We start from the raw sequence: 20694 nt of genomic DNA, 5'->3' as shown, positions 1-20694 counted from the left end.
TGGACAGGGTCAAGAGCACAGGCAGGGCACTGACATATCACTATCCCCCCAACAAAGCAAAATGAAGCAACTCAAACCAGGATATCTTTGAAGAAAATAGAGTAGAGCATTCATGAAGATCTTACCCTTTTGCTGTTTTATAGTTGTAATGTGACTTGATAGTCTGTAGTATTCTTTTTTGAACAGGTTTATGGAAAAAGTAGAGATTGTAATTACTGGAGTTAATTAGATATTACGGTGTAAAGTTTGGGTTGTTTTTTTAACGAAATGGCTTGCAGGCACAAGGGAAACTTTCTCAGATCAACAATCAATTGTTAGAATCTCATTTACAAAACTGCACTACTTCATTAATTATGACAGCATGATACAAGAAAATAAATCATAAGTAACGATCCAAAATTTGCTAACTATTTAGGTGGTCTTTCAGACATGGAAAAAAACTACTGTGCTCAATCATTCATTAAAGCAGTAATCGGGCCAACTTAATGCTTTGTTTAAATCATAACAGAAAACAATATTTTTAAACTGTTGCTGATGCTGGCTATAGGTAGTATGCATAAAAGCAAGATACAACACTTAGGGTGTGTACAGACCTTCAGAGGGGCTAGGAGGAGGTCAGATTTCATTAAAAATAGCTATGCAATCTAACTTAATTCACCATGTGTGGACCTTATACTTGGATCCCTCGTTATGTCCAACTAAACGTGAACTGTACAGAAGTTCCAGGAGGGCTAGATTGGTCTAAAAGTGGCTGCCCTGATCTAAGTTAATCCTACCTCCAAAGCAGTCTAGTTTAGATGGTATTAGCCATATTTTTCAAATCAATCTAACTTTCCCAAGCTTCTGTACAGTTTCCAACACAGCCCCAGGGCTGGGAAAGCCCAGCTGCTGGCTCCAGGGCTGAGCTTTTGCTCCCTGCCCCTATGGCACCGGTCTATTTTTAGCCCCCTGGCCTCTTGCCTGCACCTCCCACCAAACCTCCATCTCACAAGCTGCTCCGTGTTCCAGTTTTATCAGTATTTGCCAATGCCGGGAGCCTAAAAAGTAAGTCCCAGTGGGGAGAGGGGTGGAAGAGATGATTTGCTGAGGGGAGGACCCTGCAGACCCTGCACGCTCCCCCCAATCCCTCCGTGGATCCAGCTTGTCCCTTGATCCTGCACAGGTGCTCAAATACCCCCACCCCCAGAAGACCTCACTAGCTGCCGTGATTCCCCCCTGTTCCCCCTGAACAGTTCTGTGGATCCTGCCTGCCCCCCAATCCCTCTGTGGACCCCCAGTCTCCTCCATACCTGTTTGACTTCTCAATTGCCCTGCAACAACCCCCCCCACACCCAACTTACCTTAGATTGGGTGGCTGTGTAAGGACTCTAACCTCCACCTATCCTCCCTGAATGTCTGTACCCAGCTTTAGAGCTGCCTTTGAAAATAAAGGAGAGAGTTGGACATACTAAATGATATCTCATGCAACATCGAATAGATGATTCCCGATTTTCATATTCATGTTCAAGTGAACAGTTATACTCAAAAGACATTTCACTGACTGGAAGTCTGTTGTAATATCTACAATACCTACAAATGTAATTGCTCAGCAAAATGAGCATGAGGTTCCTTATCTTGCCCTGAATAACAAATATTGAGTGCGAGGCAGCCACACATTTGACTAGTTCAGTTAGTTGATTAGTGCCATATTTTGCCTGGAATTTATGTGGTGGCCCATATAAAACAAGATTGCTAGGAGTATTTATTTAGTTGATCTGATAAGAGTTAAATCAGTTTTTAAAAGAATCCTGAAACAGATTTTTTTTAAATGATATTGTGGGAGTTTTTTTTATTTGTCAGTCTCATTCTAAATGAAGTACATCATTTATTAAACATCCTCTTGTAAATTTGTGCAGTTTTGTACTCATATAAGATTTGTTATCTCTGTGATAATTTCTTGAAAGATTATAGGAATAAATTACATTTACACTTTTCCTTCACAGATTTCAAATGAATATGAATCAATGTAATGCAATAAATTTAAGTGCTCTTGCATTATGTTCTGCATACTGGAGTAATGAAGATTTACATCAGCATAAATGACAGGATAATGTGGTTATTGAAGTATATGTGTGCCTGTATTTTCATACACATAAACCCTCAGCTATTAATGACAGGTTTGGGGTCAGTTCTGAGCCAAGAGGCAAAAATAATATAGATAGATCTATCTATCTATCTATCTATCTATAGATATAGAAATAGGTGTGTGTATGTGTGTATATGTATGTGTGTGTGTATATATATCTATATATATAGATATATATATGTAAAATTTTAGCATTAATTATAATATTTCCCTTTCATTATCTTTTCTTTAAAAAGTCTAAGAAGAATGAAACAGAGACTGGCAGCCAGAGAATCAAACCAGTATTTGAAGAAGATCCTGTTTTTCGACGACAGACATCTTACCAGCATGCAGCAGTTCACATACCAACTGATATTTATGAAGGCTGTAAGTACCATGTAAACATATGGCTTTATATTTATAGTAAACTTCTTTATGCACGACATTCATAAAAAACAAACAGATTAACCATGTCTTTTTTAATGATCTTGTTCTTAGTATGAATATCTTTAAGTACTTCCTCTTTTAAGAATCTTTAATCATGTGATTTGTACAATAGAAAGATCCTTATTTGACTAGACTCATAATTCGCAACCTTTTTTGGACTCAAGTCCGACCGCCCCCCAATGAAGAACGGTCTGAATTTGGAAAGTGGAGTTAGGAGCAGGAACTTAAGGCAAACAAGGTCTTTATGAGTGGCCTAATTTTTCTCATTCATTTTGTCTTTGTGCTGTTTTTTCATCTAGGGTAAAGTATTCTTGATAACTTTTCTTTAGAAGAATTTAGCCTGGGGCAGAGATGAATACTGGAAACACCTGAAGTATCCCCAAAGCATATATTGTTCAAGGGACTGGCTTACTGTGCATAATGATAGTACTTCTGCTACATGTAGCATGTATGAAGCATTTTTGATAGTGCAGGATTTTAAGAGTATTTGAATGAGTTTTCTCATATTATGCATGTACAGGAAACAATCATAGGATCATAGAAAATTAGGGTTGGAAGGGACCTCAGGATCTAGTCCAACCTCCAGTAGAAATGAAGTTTCTAAAAAAAATCCAAAAAGTGTTACATTGTTTTTCAAGATAGAGATATTTTTAGTGCCACTTTTAGACTTTTAGAAAGTGTATAGAAATACAGATATGTAATGAAGTAAGAAGATATACAGTAGATGCTATTCACACAGACAATGCTTGCAGAATTAAAAAAAAACCCCCAGCAAACAGAAGGACCTGAAAACAAGATTCTTTTTATTTAGTGTTATTCATTTTAATTCTGTGGCCTGCCTTTTCTGCCAAAATCTCATCAACAGGAAGGAGACCCTAACCTGACCTGCAGTTCTTTAAAATTCATGGCCATCATCATGTGTCTGCATTTATAAATGACATAGGAGTGAAAACAGAAATGTCAACAGGATTGAGGAGGGAAATCATAGTTAGTGATATTTCTCAGATGGTGTATCTGAATGGCACAGATTTACAGGATTAGTCTAGGATTCTGACTTTAATCCTTCAATTAAAGTGCACTTTAGCATTTATTAAAGTGAAGACAATGACAGTTTCCTTTCCTTATCTTTAAAAGCCTCTTCACTTAGCTGCTAAACTCGTAGGAGAAATTGCATGGTTCCTATTGCTGGAAACCAATTTTTCCTTTCAATTGCCTTGTGAATTCTGATGTGGTTTTTGGCTATAGCAATGTGAAGTGTTGCAGCTTTTTGGATTTAGAAATCTAGGCAGTATTCACCAGGCTGCATATATATCATAGAAATATGTTCTGATATAACTTTACTATCAAGAGTCTGTAAACCTAAATGGTGAAAAATCCATATAGGGAAGTACAACTTTAGTATTTGGTGAGATGGATCTAAAACGATTAACATGTAACTTCTTAGGGGGGAGGGGAATGATTGAGTTTCCTGATTTGAGGAAGATGTGGTTCATGAGAAATTCATGATTCTTTGAGGCTATCTATCACATTAAATGCCCAAGGGGTGAACTGACTTAAGATGTGATTTAGATTGAAAGAAGAAAAAGTCCTGAAATCTGTCTAATTTTAATATAAGATCACTATAGGATAATGTGCAACTTTTATTTACATAGTTAAAAATTATTTTTTTTTGGTGACAGCGTAATTGTAACCCTTCTGTCAGGCATGGGACAGCAGTAATAATGGTCGAGTTCATTGTAGGCGTTTTACACAAATGTATTATCTTGGCTCAAGGCCCTACCCAGAAACCTGGGAAAATCAATTCTGTTTGGGTGTTCCAGTATGAACTAACTTCCTGCTTGTAAGCAATTATGACACTATAACAGGGTTTATTGAAGGGGAAAGGAAAGTGGGTCGTGAAACAAAGTTGGGAAACCCTTAATAATCAGTAGCCCACTTCAGCCAGCTATTAACATTTTATTACAGTCAGTATGTGTCAGAGTTGTCTCTTCGTCCCAAACAAGATGAACATGGGATCTTGTAGAGCCCGTACAGCTGCTAACCCAAGCTTTCACCTGCCTCACCAGTGCTTGCTGCAGCAGGTCAGGGTGTTGCTCTGCCAAACTGAGTCACTTGCTATGGCAGTCAGAACAAGCACAAAAGAGTGTCCCTTGCTGTCAAGCCTGTATACCAATTGCAGTATGCAGATAAGGGCCATCTTTTCCTGTAATCCAGTAGGGGTATGTAAGTAAGCATCACTGGCAGATTGTCACACAGAACACAAATACATTACCAGGGTTACGTAAGATTATAATCACTTTCAAGTTACAGGTTTCATAACATGCAAGGGGGTTCCAGATATGTGGTGCAAAGCACCATAACATTTAGCATACAATGCTGCACTAGTTTAGGCAAAGTAATCTAGCAATAAGTATGATTCCCAACATTGGGACATACTTTTTTCAAAACCAGATTTCTTTAACTGAATTTTTCTTTTTCTTTTTCTTTTTTTTTTTGTGTGCAAAATTGCCTGCATTTCTTTAAGCTGATAGCACTTCACTCCTTGCTTTTCTGTGACAGAAGTTTAGGTGCCTGCCTTTCTAATGAACAGTTATATGGTCTGAGAACTGTTGACTTTTCAGTTCCTTGACTACATACAGACGTTAACTGGGTATTCCAGGAAGTATCTCTGAGAACCACATTTAGGATCAGGGTTGAATTGTATTCCTTGACTGGCTTATCTTGAACAAAGATAAGCAAGTTTGGGGAAGACGTTTTGCCTTATCGAACATCTTATGGGGATGGCAAGAAAAAAGGTTATAGAAGCCGATGCTTAAATATAGAAAAGTATTTGGGATAATTCTTTTGAATGCCCTATTCTCATTTGAGATTTGCATGTGCAGATGTCATTTAAGAAGATGGCATGTTACAAACATAGGCACAGTTGGTTTTCAGGAATTTCAGTGAAATAAAATGTCACTTAGGTACCCACCTCCACTTAGGAGACCCCAGTAAGTAAAATAGGATCTGATCTTAAGTGTATTGCGGAGTGCTGGATTACAATGTTACAGTCAGATGTGAATAAGGGGTAGTGCATTATTACACCATCCCAGGAGCAGATAACAGAACTAATTTGGTTGTAACAAATAGATATCACCTTTGTGCCACCATAACAATTTTTATGGCAGCACAAAGGGTAAGCAAACAGATGTCTGTCACCACTTGTTGCACCAAAATTTTTTGGCCATCACAAAAGGTAGAAATCGTTTCTACTGCTTTATTATGGCAGATGTCTGTTGGCTTTATGGCGTGAGAGCACGGGCAACTCAGAGCTGCTCATGCTCTCCAGTAACCCTGGAGTAATGAATCACTCCCAGCATTTGAGGGGCTAAATCCCTTGTACCTCTCAATTCCTTCACAAGATTGGACCCCTCAAGCCCTGGAAGCACCTGCCTAGATTTCACTTCTTACAGACTCAGACTCTGGGAATCTCTGAAGCACATCTTTTTAGGTGGGAAAGGGGTTTCCCTGTTTGCAGAGATGCGGTCTAGAGATTCCTGGGGTTAGTCCCTGTTAAGTGGGGATCGATCACATTACTTGTTGTCCTGCAAGATCAATGGGCTGAACAACAGGCGACATGTTTCACCTAATTAAGCCGTACCAGGACACATCTCAGCATAGCTGATCCATTTCATTTGGCAATATCTACATCTAACTTAAAGTCAAATATCCCCTGCTTTGCAATCAAGTGGGACAATGTTACTTCAGCTTCTTTTGCAGACCATTAATTTTCAGAACGGGGGCAGCGATGCGACTCTCCTACTCATCAACATTGACAGCTTCTCGCACCATTTGTATGGAAATGCAGTATTGAGCAAGTAATTCCTGGACTTCCACTTAAAGCTGGACTCCTGTTCTGAGTACTGCCATGCAGAAGACTGAAGAAATCTTACTTCCCATTACTTGCCTGGATGGCTGGATATGGGGTGTGATGACCTTGCTAAAAGGGAGTCTTCCATGTAAATCATGCTATAAAACTGACCTCTGCCAAGGCTAAAACTTTCAGTATTTGCAAGAGTCTCAAAATAAAATCAGTCACTTTGAAAATTAAATAGACTCTGGGGTCAGATCTCCACAGTCTAGTACGGGAATTTGACATGCAGCTTCTATTAGCAGTAACTCAGGTTTCATGTTTAAATCCCCGTTGAAATGACCTCTTACATCTCCAAGTATAAGAGTGAAATTGCCAGCCCAAAATGGAAAGGTCGCCCTGCTTGGAACTCAAGTAAGGTTAATCTTTTTCGTGAGTACTGTTGGAAATTGCTCTTGCTGTTTGGAGCAGATGGTAAATTATGCAAGCCAGATTCAGGACTAGTGTTTCTCCAGGTTTTGAAAAAGGTGCTAGACAAATCAATGCAATAAACACCAGTACCGAGATACAATTATTCCTGCTTTCCTCATAGTAGATGTTCACTCTAAGTCAGCTTTTTAAAAGTTTGCAAGAGTCAAAGACTGCCATCACTTCAGTGTTTAATTAGCTCAGAAGAATTGATGAAAGTAACAAATTGTCACTGTTCACATACTGAAGCATCATGTGTCTTTGGTGTAGTGGCATCACTTGAAATACATCTTGGCAACTACCAATAGAGAGTTCAGCCCCCTCGCACCAAGTATTTACTAGGGATATTGTAGAGTTATGATTGTCAGATGATTTGATTGTTTTGATGAAATAAGTTGTTTTATTCAGAACCAATTTGCTTATGTTCAGGTGAAATTTCCCTTTATTTGTGTGGCAATCTAAGTTTGTCTGTCACTGTTAAAGTGTGTGGTCAAAATCCTGGTCATACTTGGGTACCTATACACATGCTTGGGGGTCATATTGCACTTAGAAACCAAATTTTTAAACCTAGTGCTTTAAGAATTGACCCAACACTCGGTTGATGAATAACAGAAAGGCTTGCTTTAATAACTACCAACAAACTAGAAAACTAAATGACAGAAAAAAACCAAGACTTTTTCCTTAATATTCAAGAAATGAGTTATTACAGTACTTGTATTATCTTAGCTTCAAAGCGAACTTCACCCAATGCAGGCAGGAAGCAGTTCTTGTATAGCTTTACAGAGCGTGGGTCCTGCACTCCTGTGCTGGGTGGTACAGGATGGCTTCTTGATCTTTGCTGGACTGCACACACCTTGCTGGCAGTTCTGACTTGCTTTTTATACTGTTCTAATTGTGTAGCTTCAAAGCATTCCTTCTTGATAGCTGGTTAACCAGAGTCCTAACAAAGCAGGCAAGGACATAATTAACACATTGCAATTGTATCCTGTTTGTGTGTTCGTGAATTTGCAAGCTTTTGATCAGTTTGGAATGAAATGGGATGGGTATTTGTTGAATGAGGTTCCTTTAGGAAGTTGACGACAGAATACTATTTCAGTAGTTATTTTAGCAATGGAGTCTAATAAATAGCTGCATCAAATGGCTTATGGAGATAGTGAAGATCAGAGACTATTGGGTACAATAGGTGTGAGTTTCAGGAAAATACACTGGTTTAACATAATAACCATTTGAAATTGACTGCCTGTTTTGAGAAATATGCCTTAATAAATGCAAACGTGAGGCAGTGAGGATCAGACAGTAGGTGTGAGGTACGTTAGGTGAAGTCATGTAGACTGATTTAGCATAATAACATTTAAACGTGTAAAACTGTAGACAGATAGGTCTTAATCAAAAGGGGGAATGTGTTAACCAGGATATATTTACAGTCCTGTTTTCAGTGCACCCTGGCTCTTCTCATCTCTTAGATACTTTGCTTTGAAGTGGATATTTTAGTTCTTTTGTTTTCTTTAGTGGCATTTAGCTCAATTGATATGTAGATATAGTTTGTACGTTTCTCCCCAGGCCACTTGGCTTTCTGGCTTGCTGTCTGAGTCTTGTTACATAGGTGTAATGAGTGTGTCAGGTCTCTGCCAATACTTTTAACCATCACTTATATTTTTTTGGCTCAGGTGTGGTAGAAAGTTGAGGGCTGTTATCATGACTGTTATTATCTTATGGCCTGGATCTGGTATTGGGTACTGCAAGCACTCTACTCTCTCTTACGCCCAATGGGTTGCAAGCCACTAGTGAAGTTTGATTTTCTTTGTGGCAGGCTTGTTACCACAACCCAGTCTTGCCCCATCTGCTGTCTTGCATTTTTGTGCAAGAGGCACTGTCCAAGCTTTCACAGCTTTCATAGTCAGTGGTGGGGTATGTTTTAATTGGAGCGGTTCCTGAGGAACTTTTCTAATTAAAATGCTGCAGTGTCATGTGTATTAAGCCCCAACACATTTATAAAAGGCTGTGGGATGCTTTAACTAAAGCTCATTTGACAAGCTTTAGTTAAAGCACCTCAGTGGCCATTTTTAAACCTGCAGGGGCTTATATATGTGATGCTGCAAGGATGCTAGAGCGTTCTAATTAGAATATGGAGCAGCAGAGATGATCCGAGCAGGGTGCAGGGCCCAGGGCAAATCAGCCTGTGCAGGGCCCTGCCCCTTGACACAAAGAACCCAGCGGCAGATTCGGCAATGGGGGGAGGGGGCGTGCCAAGCAACTGGACATGAAGCTGGCAGCAGCACGGAGTTGCTGCGCCTGCTCTGCCCGGCTCCACGGGGCCCCCCAAAGTTCAGGGCCTGGGGTCATTTCCCCAATTCGCCCCTCCGGGGATGGCCCTGTGGAACAGTCTCAATTAATAATCTCCTCCGATGTGTTCTAATTAGAATGTGTTGGAGCATGTGTATAGGCACCCACTGATCCTAAGAGCAAAACTTCCATTGACTTCACCCAGAAAAGGAATGAATGTCTCTTATGTTCATGTTTTTATAAATACATATGCATACATGATATGTGTGTGTTTGTATAAATAATATATAAATGTAAGTTAAATAGTGTCTGTAAGTATTGAATATATAAAATATATGGTATATATAATAAAATAATATTTACATGTGTATGCATGGGTAAATGAGTAGATTTATGACAGGAGACATCTATTTTATTTTATTTTTTAATTCTTTTTATAGTTAGGTCAGAACGTTACATCTTTTAAAGATTTCATAGAAGACCAAGGGAGTAATAAAAGTTTCTTATGCCTTACAATAAATATTTTAAGAGGGTAATAACTGTACAATATAAGGTGTCTTTCCTCTGGGCAAGACGGTATTTTGTTTTGTCTATGAAATACATTATGATTCATACTATCAAATTCAAATTGTGGTGATACAACTGAGCGAGGATATTACTATTCCAAGACTTTCCTCTGAAGAGCAAATGTACATGCTGCTTGTTTTAGTGCAGCAAAAATTGACAAGTAAAAACATTTTAAACCTTTGAATGCTTCTTCATGTGCACATCTCTGAATCTAGGGACAGATAATAGCTGAGCTGTAAAAGTTGAATTGTGTCAATGTTTATCACCATGCAGCAGCTAAGACTTTAACAAGAAATCTTTACTATGATTTAATTACAAAGTGATTTAAGAAATATATAATCAGTGAAGTGGAGCCTTAAATGAATTTACTGTATCAGCAAGTTCTAAATACCAGCACTATGGCTTGAGGTTAGCACAAAGCAAATGTTAGTTTCACCAGGCCCCCTAGCCTGCCTGGATGAATCCATTATTAAACCTGGAAGGAAATTATTGAAGCATGAACCCAAGCATAGAAATCTTGGGTCATGATTGCTTTTCTGTTAGGAGAATTATATGTTTTATTTAGTTGAGTAGCTTACTAAAGTTCCTGAAATGAAAGCCTTCTTCAGTTATCTTTCTGGCTTGTTATGATGATGAGAGTGTGTGAGCTTCCATTATTAGTATTTTAAAGCTAGTATCTTTAAAATTTACTACTTTAAATTTCTCATTACATCCTTCAGGAGGAGAAAGATTGCCGTTGTCAGAATTCAGAAAGTAAAAGAACGTGAAAAGTATCCTCTATAGTGATCTTAATACTTAGGTCACATGAATTTTATTGGCTAGTCTAACATATTTGCTTGATGTCACATCTGCTGTGGGTTCTGTCTTAAGTCATCTGTTGTGAGTTTAAGGAGAGATTGGATGACATACTAAAAGGAATTTTAGTGACTTAGTAACAATCTTAGTTTCTTCACATGTAGTTTACAATTTTAAGGAGCAATGAACTAGCCTTATGTAGCAATTTTAAATAGCAAAGCAATTAAGCAAATATAATGATAGTAGTCTATATCCCCATAGATTATTTTATTTAAGACTTTTTTTTTTGCCCATCTTGTTATAGATGGAGTCATCATTGCAACAAGATGCAGTACATGGATATTATGCTGCCACTTTCATTCTTGCACTGCTACTGAATCTTGGTTAAAGCACATTTCTTACGCATATTTTACTAAAGAAAAGCACTCCAGAGATGATGCATTCTCGTGAAACTGTCGTAGATTGTGTAACAAGCTTAAATGAATATTTCCTACTACCATTTTATTTATCATGTAGTATGAGCCCTATAAAAAGAGACCTCTGGTTAAAGTTGCATATTAGCTTCTCAGATGTTCATATATAGGCTTTCTTTGTGGATCTGCTGGTGACAGACTTCTGAATTGATTTTTGTTCCCTTGTCTAAATGTTCAAGTACCTTTTCACACTATCTTCAGAGTTTAAAAATTACATTCCTGGACACTTTATCCCCCTTTATCCAAAAATTATTAAAGACCAAACAATACAAAATTCACTATCTGTCCAAACCATAGCCCCAGGACTTTTAACTGGAGAAACCAAATGCTTGTGAGACCATACTTGATTTATCATTCCCTCTTGACCTCTTGCTGCTCTGGAAGAACTCTAAGAAGTTCAGTAATAAAAGTAAGTTGCGGGGCAGGGGGGGTGTAACATGAATCTATCACTTGGAAACCATATTAGATGCTTTTTAAAGTGTCAGTTTCTTTAAAAAGTTAGTTATCCACCCTTCCACTTCTTTGTGGTATTCTGATCATTTTAATTAATTTAGAAATGGTATTTTCTAAATGTTTCTACATGAATTAATCAAAACTTGCTGCCAATTTTTACTCTGTTGTGCTATAATATATAGTGAGAGGTGAACTGAGCTAAGGCTAACACTGGAAAGATTGGAGGCAGATATATCAGTTGAAGTGCACCAGTATAGAAAATCTTCATGACATTAAGTGACGATTTATTATTTATTACATTTTGATAATCCACAAGGGCCTTTAACAATGAAGGAGGTCTTAAAAAAATGATGGGTAGAGTTATGTGACAGACTGCTACAACTACCATCTACAGGATGCACCTAAAAGTCCATTTGCCAGCCAACTATGAATTTCAGGCTGAAATAGGATGTTACTGTTTGTATTATATCTGCCACTTCTGTTGTTGTAATGGATTATGTTCTGTTAGAGACAAGGTGGTGTTTCTTCTGTAGTAACCTATTCTGCCTTGGTCTTCAGTTTTGTAACAGGATTGATTATAGTATTCTGCCTGTGTTAAAGAGTGGGGAAATCTCCAAACTTAAGTGAATTTAAAGGGGCTTTCAGATCTCTTATTTTCCCTCATTAAGTTTCCTTGCCAGTGTGCTGCTTCCTCTAGAAAATGTAGCAATCATGTGAGAGGCAAGTATTTGTTTGGGTGATATTTTTTATTGGTTCAGGTGCGTAACTGGGATAGTTTTCTTATATTCTATCAAGGAACATTTGGTAAGCTAGAGAGAGAGAAAACTAAAAATGATTGCAGGCTGATGAATAGGATACTTAGTTAAGATAAAGGATACCTAGTTTCCACTGTCAGCCCCAGTATGTTTTATTATATTATGCAAAATGGAGCTACCTCAATACCTGGAACCTGGACTCAGGGAACTCTCTGGGAACCTGGACCCCCGATTCTGATTAAAGTAGAAGAAGAAAGATTTCAACTCATAGTTTCATAGTTTCTAGGGTCAGAAGGGACCTGAACAGATCATCAAGCCTGACTGCTTGCCCCGGACAGGAACAAGTGCTGGGATCATAATACCCCAGCCAGATATATATCCAACCTCCTCTTGAAGACCCCCAAGGTAGGGGAGAGCACCACCTCCCTTGGGAGCCCATTTCAGCCTGGCAGCTCTAACTATAAAGTAATGCCTCCTGATATCAAGCCTGACCCTGCTCAAAATCAATTTGTGGCCGTTATTCCTTGTTATCCCAGGTGGCGCCCAGGAGAAAAGAGCCTCACCTATTTTCCGCTGATCCCCCCTGGTGAGTTTATAGACGGCCACCAGATCCCCTCTCAGTCTTTTCTTGTGGAGACTGAATAGATTATACTCTCATCTGCAGTACATTTTTTCAAGAAATATAAATGTTCATGCTGTTAAATCAAAGAAGCAACTGAATTTTATTTTCATTAGGTTATTTTCAAACAGACTGAATTAAAACTTTAAACTATCGCCCCTCCCCCATTACAACACTTGGCATCGTAATTAGGGACTAATTTCCCACGAGTGGCTCCCATGTAGTTCTCACAATGAACCCTGTGGGAACTAATGGCTGCTGTGTGTTCTGAAGTTTTTTTTTTTCATTCCTGTTCTTGAAATGAGGAATGAATCTACATGGATCAGTGAGATGACACATTTTTTCACAAGTCCTTCAAGGATACTATATGGTGTGAATTAATCATTCAAGCATAATTATGACAGCTGGAAAGATGCACTGCAAATGATCATGAAGTAGGGTAACTAGGGCTGGGCGCCTGAGGTACTGGCCCCTGGTGCCAACGGAGAAGGGGCATAAGAGTGACAGCCACCACTGGGGTGACCCAGCTTCTGCTGTCATCTGCCCCTGCTACAGTCCAAGGCACAGAATCTGCTACTTACACTCTGCAGGGATAATATTTCTGATCCCACCAAAAGAGAAGCCTCTGTTAACAAAAGGACTCTTCAAAACATATCTTCCTAGAAGCTCCTACGCTGTGAGTAGCTCAGGAACGTAGGAACAAAGGAACTTGTTTACATCGACACATTAAAAATCACGTTCCAAACATTTTTTTTCCCTCCAAGTTGCATGTCTGACTTGGACATCGTGGTTCAAAGTTAAATGCTTGTAAAAAGGCATTTGGTGACTTAGAAGCAGACTACAGTCCAGCATATATTTGGCACATCAATATGGCAAGAGCCCAATTTTTTTCTTATAAATGAAAGCAAGTCTGGAGATACCAAGACAATCATTTTACTGTAGCCAAAGTGACTGAATAATATTTAACTTTACAAATATTTTGGAGGCAAGATTATCCCTGCAGCACCCCAGATAGTATGTCTTTTTCTATTTCTTCCTCACCTATAGATTCAAATAACAGAATGATATTCTATCCACAAAGACAAACCTGCAGTAGATGAAATATGTCTTTGCATCAAAATTAGATCAGATTCTTCTGGTAACAATAGATAATATTGATTTATGTACAGAAAGAAAAGACAAACTGTACATAAAGACAATAAACATTAGTGGGTCTTAAATTAAATATAAAAAAAAATAATAGTTTAAAGAAGAATTATGAACAGAGCATTTATGTAAGACTTTAGGTAATTAATGTCCGTAGTGTTGTTTATATCTTATGTGTGCATGCCATATAATACCACACACATTCTTTCTTGCAATATATACATACATGGATGTATGTTTTGTGTGTATATTGGTTTTATTGACAGTTTGAAAATATGTTATACATATCAGTATATAATGAACATATATGAACATGTAATATTCTCAAACTGTCAGTAAAGTGTGTGTGTACATGTGCTTGTGTAAAATCTCCTCAAACTGTCAATGAAACCACATTCACAATCTTTACATTCTGAGAATTTGAAACAACTTGTATAAAACTCATCTGTGCAGTCGTGGGTTTTCAGATACATGCAAGCAGTTTATTTATTTATTTATTTCAAAAGGAAGTAATGTATACATTGTAAACAAAATGTTACACATTTTTCATTAAAAAGCTCTTTTTTTTTGTTTTCCAAACCCGAAAAAGCACTTGAAACAGGAAAATATAGTATCAATTGTAGTCTTCCTGCTTCAGAAATATCTTATTTCAAAACTATGATATCAACTGTGAAATCTGAGTGAGTTGATGACAGCATGGCCATAAATTATGATTTTTCTTCCTCACATTATTTAAATTGAAATTACATCTTTGGTTTATTGGACTTTACAAGATTTATGGCATGTGTCCTAATAATTCTACACTCTAAGGGCATTTCATTAATTTGAACCTTTTATGAAATGAATGAAAGTTCATAAAGTATACATGTCAAGCAGATAAAAATTAAGATTCAGAGAATTTCATGCTGAAAAAACTAAACATATGTTAGATTAAATATTAAAAAGGAAACAGCATAAATATGGATGTTATTTAAAATCTCCCAATTGAGAAATTCATCTGGTGTGTGCTGTTGAGCTTTTTACTGAGAAGTTGCCAGGCTGATCAGTGATGGGAGAAATGGACTAGAATAAATATTATCTTCTACACTAATAATATATATCTTACCATTGTTGTTGGAATATGGTACTTGTATAATAGTTTAAGAAAATGCAAACTCATCTTTTCAATTGATCTAGGCAACTGAATGTGCAGAGAGGTGGAAGTAGATGAAAGGTAGATGTGTGTTTGTGGAGGGGGGAATTATTTCTGTTTGTGTAGGTTTGAGCTTTAGATGCTGACATTGTAGTCTTTGTGAACACAGTTTATATGCCCAACATTCATAACTCATTGTCACAGGGCACTGGGGTGTCCTGCTGCTTTTAAGGGCTGGAACTGCTAGGGAGAGAGCTCTAGCAGTCAGTTGGGAGTCCCAGCCGCTGATTACCAGGGCAGCCAGAATGAGCTAGTGGGCCCACACTTGCCAGCAGTCAGCTGACCAGAAGGGGCAACACCTGGCTTGTATATAAACCCCAGGCCAGAGCCCAGGAGGGCAGTTCTGTGCCAGCAGCCAAGGGGAAAGGAGCTCTCCCAGAAGAAGCAAAGGGGAGAGGCCTGACTGCAAGTGCAGCTTCTGGTACTGTTGAGGGACAGAGCATGCCCTGTGTGGCTTGAGTTATGTTATATCTGGGTGGCTTGAGTTATGTTATAGCTTTGGGGCTTGCATGTTGATCTCTATTTATAAGACCGGTGGTTTAGGAAAGGCTATTGGGGAAGGAGGAGGTCTCATTGGGGCCCCGCTATAGTGAGGGGTCCCTGGCACTAGTGGGGACATGCTATTCAGGGCTGCACAGACCCCAGCACCAGTGTGGGCACTGTGAGAGACCGGGGTGCACAGACCCCAGCGCCAGTGTAGGCGCTGTGAGAGATGGGGCTGCGGAGAGCCCAGAGACAACCCAAGGCTGAGCAAAACCAAGGTCTTGGAGGGATCCTGTGGAAGTACCATCTGCAAGGCTTGGGGCATGGTAAAAGGGTGGTTTGGAGCCACGTATATAGCCCAAAAAGCTGGGGTGTCCCGTGACATCTATTTTGGAATGGGACCCACAAGGGGTCCAGGAACCCACAGGGTTCAAGGAAATCCATCGGGACCGTGCCCAATGGGACATGAAGGCAGCCTCCCTATATCATAAATCCATTAAACGTGGCAGGTGAAATAGAGGGTGTCCATCAGGCTGAATTGGCACGGTCAAGGGGCCTTAGGGTAACATGGCCATCCTTAGGGACCCCATCCCATGACACTCATATAGACTGTAAGGCTAAAAACAGACACTGGATTTCTCCCAGGAGAAAGACTGGGACCTTACAGATAGACAAACATGTTCTCTCATGTAAATACCTATGAAGTATCCAAATTAACACTTTGCCCTGGGACAATAGAAGCTAATTCAAGTTAATTGCTATTCAAATTCTCTCTGTAGAGAACTGTCCAAAACATGTTTGATGTGAATCACGGCCCAAGACTGTCAGCCCTGGGATAAACCTAATGTCTTTCTTTAGCCTGACTTAAGGACATGCATTATTTATTTATTTAATTATTTATTACCATTTGCCTTACTGATCATCTGGATCTGTTTAACTCTACATGCCGTGACACTCAGGGTGCATACACAGAACAGTTTCATCACCTTGTTTAGTGTCCATGTGCCTACCCTTCAAGCTAACGATGAAGAAAAGAATGGTTTCTACTAACAACCTGAAGAAGAAATTGACAAAACTAACAGAAATGAGACCATTAGAATACTTGACGACTTCAATGCAAGAGTTGGATGTAGTTTTAAGAATCGGCCTGGTATTCTGGGCAAATATGGAATTGGTAATATGAACTGACCACGTGTAACTACCTGAAAGAAATCCTGCATTTGAGGTCTTATTACAGTACTGACTGTGACATGGACCATACCTTAGTCTGCTGCAAAGTTGGAATCAATGTTCAAAAGATCCACTGTATAAAAACTACCAGTCGTCCTCAGGTAGATATCAGCCAGACTGATGTCCAAACATAGAAACATGCAGCCTATTCAATGAAGAAGTTGAGAAGGCTAATTTCCCTAACAACTCAAGCCCCAAGGCTCAGTTGGGAAAGCTTAAAAACTAGCATACAATGCTAATAGCGTAGCATCTGGCAAAAAATGCAGTCTGGTTTGAAGAGCACTCTGAAACCCTTCTACCACTCGCTGAGAACAAAAGAATAGCATTAACCAATTAGAAGAAATCTCCCCGTGGGCAACTGGTGCACATGCCCCCCCAGCGACCAGTCAGTGACTGGGAGGGTCCCCTCGCGGCCATTCCCACTGACCAGGGAAAGGAGCGGGGCCAGTCCCCCGCAGCCAATCTTACCTACCAGGAAGTGGCTGCAGCACTCCCGGAAGTGGCCACAGTGCTTCATCTGGTGCTCTCACTCCCTGGCCGACACTTGCAGGAGCACTGGTGTTCCAGCCTGCCCTCCTTGCCCATCGCCTAAGTGGGGGGCCTGTCAGGGGGTATACCAGTGTTCTGATGGGGTGCACATTCACCCCCCTGCACCAGTTACATGTCACCATTGAATCTCCCAACACCATAACCTTGGAAAATCTGAAAAAGGCTTGAAAAAAAATGTAAAAGGAGGTTAAGAGGTGTGCTCAAGGTTTTTGGCTGTTTGCCTGCTGAAATCTACAAATGTGCTAATGCTTAATTACTTCAAAAGATTCATGAAGGTATGTTGCTCTGGTGGGAAAAGGAAGCGGTACCGCATGTTTTCAAAGATACTCGGTTTGTACAATTATACAAAAAGAAAGGGAATAGAAGTGACTGTGACAACTATAGAGGTGTCTCCCTGTTGAACATCATTGAAAAAATTGTCACTTGAACCATGCTCCCTAGGCTGAAGTCTCTAGGTGAAAGAATCTGTCCTGAAAGTCAGTGTGGTTTTCACTCAGGATTTTCCACGATTGATACAATATTTTTGGTCAAGTAACTGCAAGAGAAGTGTGGAGAAAAACAAATACCATCATACATAGCCTTCATCAATCTGACAAAGGCCTACAATACAGTCAACAGAAAGGGCCTTTTTATTGTTCTGAAGATACTGGGTTGTCCCCCCAAACTGCTGAATATCATTCATTACATCAAGGTATGAAGGCAACTGTAGCATATGAAAACAAACAATTAAATGCCTCTGACATCAACAGCAGGGTGAAATGAGTACATCTTAGCCCCTGTGCTTTTTAGCATTTCCTTTTCATTCCTGCTTCTTCACGTATTCAACAATAGCAATGATGGCATTTCTCTTTGAACCAGGCTATAGGGAGGCTTGTTCAACATCACAAGGTTTAGAGCGAAAGGAGGTAAAAGAACTGGTTCTGGGAGATTTCCTGTTTGCAGATGATGCAGCATTGATTGCCCACAGTGAATCTTTCCTGCAAAATCTCTTGGGCAGATTTTCTGAGTCATGCAAGAGCTCCAGGATGACAATTAGTCTCAAGAAGGTTGTGATCATGTATCTAGGGGTGGAAGAACCAATACCTGACATTACTCTGGAGGATAAATCTCTTGGTGTTGCCTACAGTTTTTGCTACTGGGGTTCTATGATCAGCAGGAAACTTGACCTTCAGACTGAACTGGCTCACAAAATCAGAAAAGCAGCCAAGAATTTTGGGCTACTACAGAAACTTGCATAGAATAACAACAAACTATCAGCTAAGGTGAAGATGTGGATTTACAAGACTTGTGTGCTGTCATCCATGCTTTATGATTCAGAAACATGGACTACATATGCTAGGCACATCAAGAGACTAATCTTCCACATGAGATGTCTGCATAAGAGTGGAGCTGTGGAGGCACCCAGATCCCACCCCAGGTTACACTGTCAAGGCTTGGTGGGAGTCATCAAACTTTTTGGACAATTCTTGAAGGAATGTCTCCCAATTTTGGAGGACAGGGCAGTTGCGCTTCACCAGTGCAGAGGCTTAGTTCAGGGTGTCATCCTATCAGCAGACTTATGATGAGACTCACCTTTCCCTGTTCCCTGGAGTAGGTTTCAGGCTGGGCTATGAACAAAAGGAAGTATTGAATAAGAAATTCCCTGAAGAACCACTGATCCTCATCATACCTTTCAGGTACCAGGAAAGGGGCACATCCTGCAGTCTCCTGCAGCCATTGTACCTCCTTATATGGGTTATTCTTCTAGAGAATTGGTTCTCAGCCTGAAGCTGCTGCACCTAGGCTTCTAGTATTTGTCAGGTGAAAGCAGGCTAGCTCAGCCAGTCCTGCCTGACCTGTGAGTCTCTCCAGTTGTGGCGTTCAAAGTACATAGGTTTGGCAGCACTGCAGGAGATTGGGGTTCATGCCAGACCTTGTTCACCAAGTAGAGGTGTCCAGGCAAGCCGTCATACCAGTTTATGTGCACCCAGGTCTGGGGCCACTTGAGGATTGATGTACCAAACAGGGTCAGGAGGAGTGAGCAGAATCCTGTGCCAAGCCAGGAGGTCAGTCCTAAACCCAGGTCTAGGAACAGGCTAAGTCAGAAAGCCAGGTGATCGGGCAGAGTGTGGAGTTAGAGCATATGGAGAAGCTGGGAGGGAACAGTGAAGCAGGCTAGGATCAGGTTAATTCCTGTTTTCCAGATGCTTCCTGTTCCTGCTTGGGAGCTTATATAGAGTGGAGGGTCAGCTGACCCTGACCAACCACTCTGGTGACAGGTCTTAATGGAGTGAGGCCTTGATGGAGGCTTCAGGCCAGCCTTGCTCAGTCTGGGTGGTCAGCTGTAGGGTGGCAGACAAGAATGAGCAATGCTGTGCTGGCTAGGCTGAGACCCCAGGTTACAGCCTGACATTCCCTGTTCCCCAGCCACTGCTACTCTCCTCTTCCCCCTTTAAGATCTTTAAGTATGATTCTGTTAGCTGCTGGAAATCTGTATTATTTTCCCATCATAAAGTAAATCAGACACAAAGCAAATGTGTGAAAGTTAGAATATTCTCTAACATTCAGCAAATTCAGTTTCAAGACCAAATTTGGAAATTATTGTAATTTGTAAAATGAAACTATTTGTTGATGTACACATTAATTTATCTCAGATTGTAAATAATGAATCAAAAGCATTTTTTCAAAAATAATCTGGTTCCTATATGTAGCTTTTTTATTAGAAAAAATGTTTTCAGTTAATTTTTTTAAACCCTGAAAACGAAACAAAAAATAGGGCAAGAGAGGAAAACTGTACTGCAGCAGTAAAGGGCTAAGTGTCCACATGCAATACATATTTTGAGGGCAGGGTTTGGGACAATTAAAAAAAAAAATCTGACTTTGGGAAACACTGAGAACCTCCCTGCACAACATCTGACTTCTCTGAGGTGCCTCAGTTTGGGTACTCAAGAATTTGGGAACCTGAAGCTCTCTAAAAATGTAGGGGCGTTTCTAAAAATTTAGATATTATTGCTAACCCCAGAATAAACCTTCCTGAAAAAATCTCATAAAATGTAATTATTAGGGATTAATCCTGGAGGGACATGAAGAAACTTAACAATTTCTGTAGAACTGCGTGTCTTGGGGAGACTTCATTAAAGGAATATTGAATATTGGATCCAAAACCCTTCTCATCACCTGCTGAATGCTGCTATTTACAAGACATTAATCATATTTGCTAAACACCCATTCACTCCACACCCATCTATCCACCCCTCTTGTTCCCCCTGCTGGGTTTTTTTTTTTTTTTTTTTTTTTTTTT

At 39.7% G+C, this 20694-nt stretch overlaps 1 protein-coding gene across 7 annotated transcripts in view; it reads left to right on the top strand.

The window, feature by feature from the left end:
* CACNA2D1 (calcium voltage-gated channel auxiliary subunit alpha2delta 1) overlaps positions 1-20694 on the top strand; it is an 859989-nt gene that overhangs the window by 466799 nt on the left and 372496 nt on the right. For all 7 annotated transcript variants that reach the window (XM_019509506.1, XM_019509501.1, XM_019509505.1 and 4 more), the window contains exon 6: positions 2362-2491. In XM_019509506.1, coding sequence (XP_019365051.1) covers positions 2362-2491 — 130 coding nt within the window. The remainder of the gene's footprint in view (positions 1-2361; positions 2492-20694) is intronic.

The sequence above is a fragment of the Gavialis gangeticus genome, unplaced genomic scaffold (genome assembly GCF_001723915.1).
Source record: "Gavialis gangeticus isolate Ggan-Ray unplaced genomic scaffold, GavGan_comp1, whole genome shotgun sequence".
Classification (NCBI taxonomy): Eukaryota; Metazoa; Chordata; order Crocodylia; family Gavialidae; genus Gavialis; species Gavialis gangeticus.
Note: the sequence above shows the minus strand (reverse complement) of the source record. Positions and strands in the feature narration are given on the sequence as shown.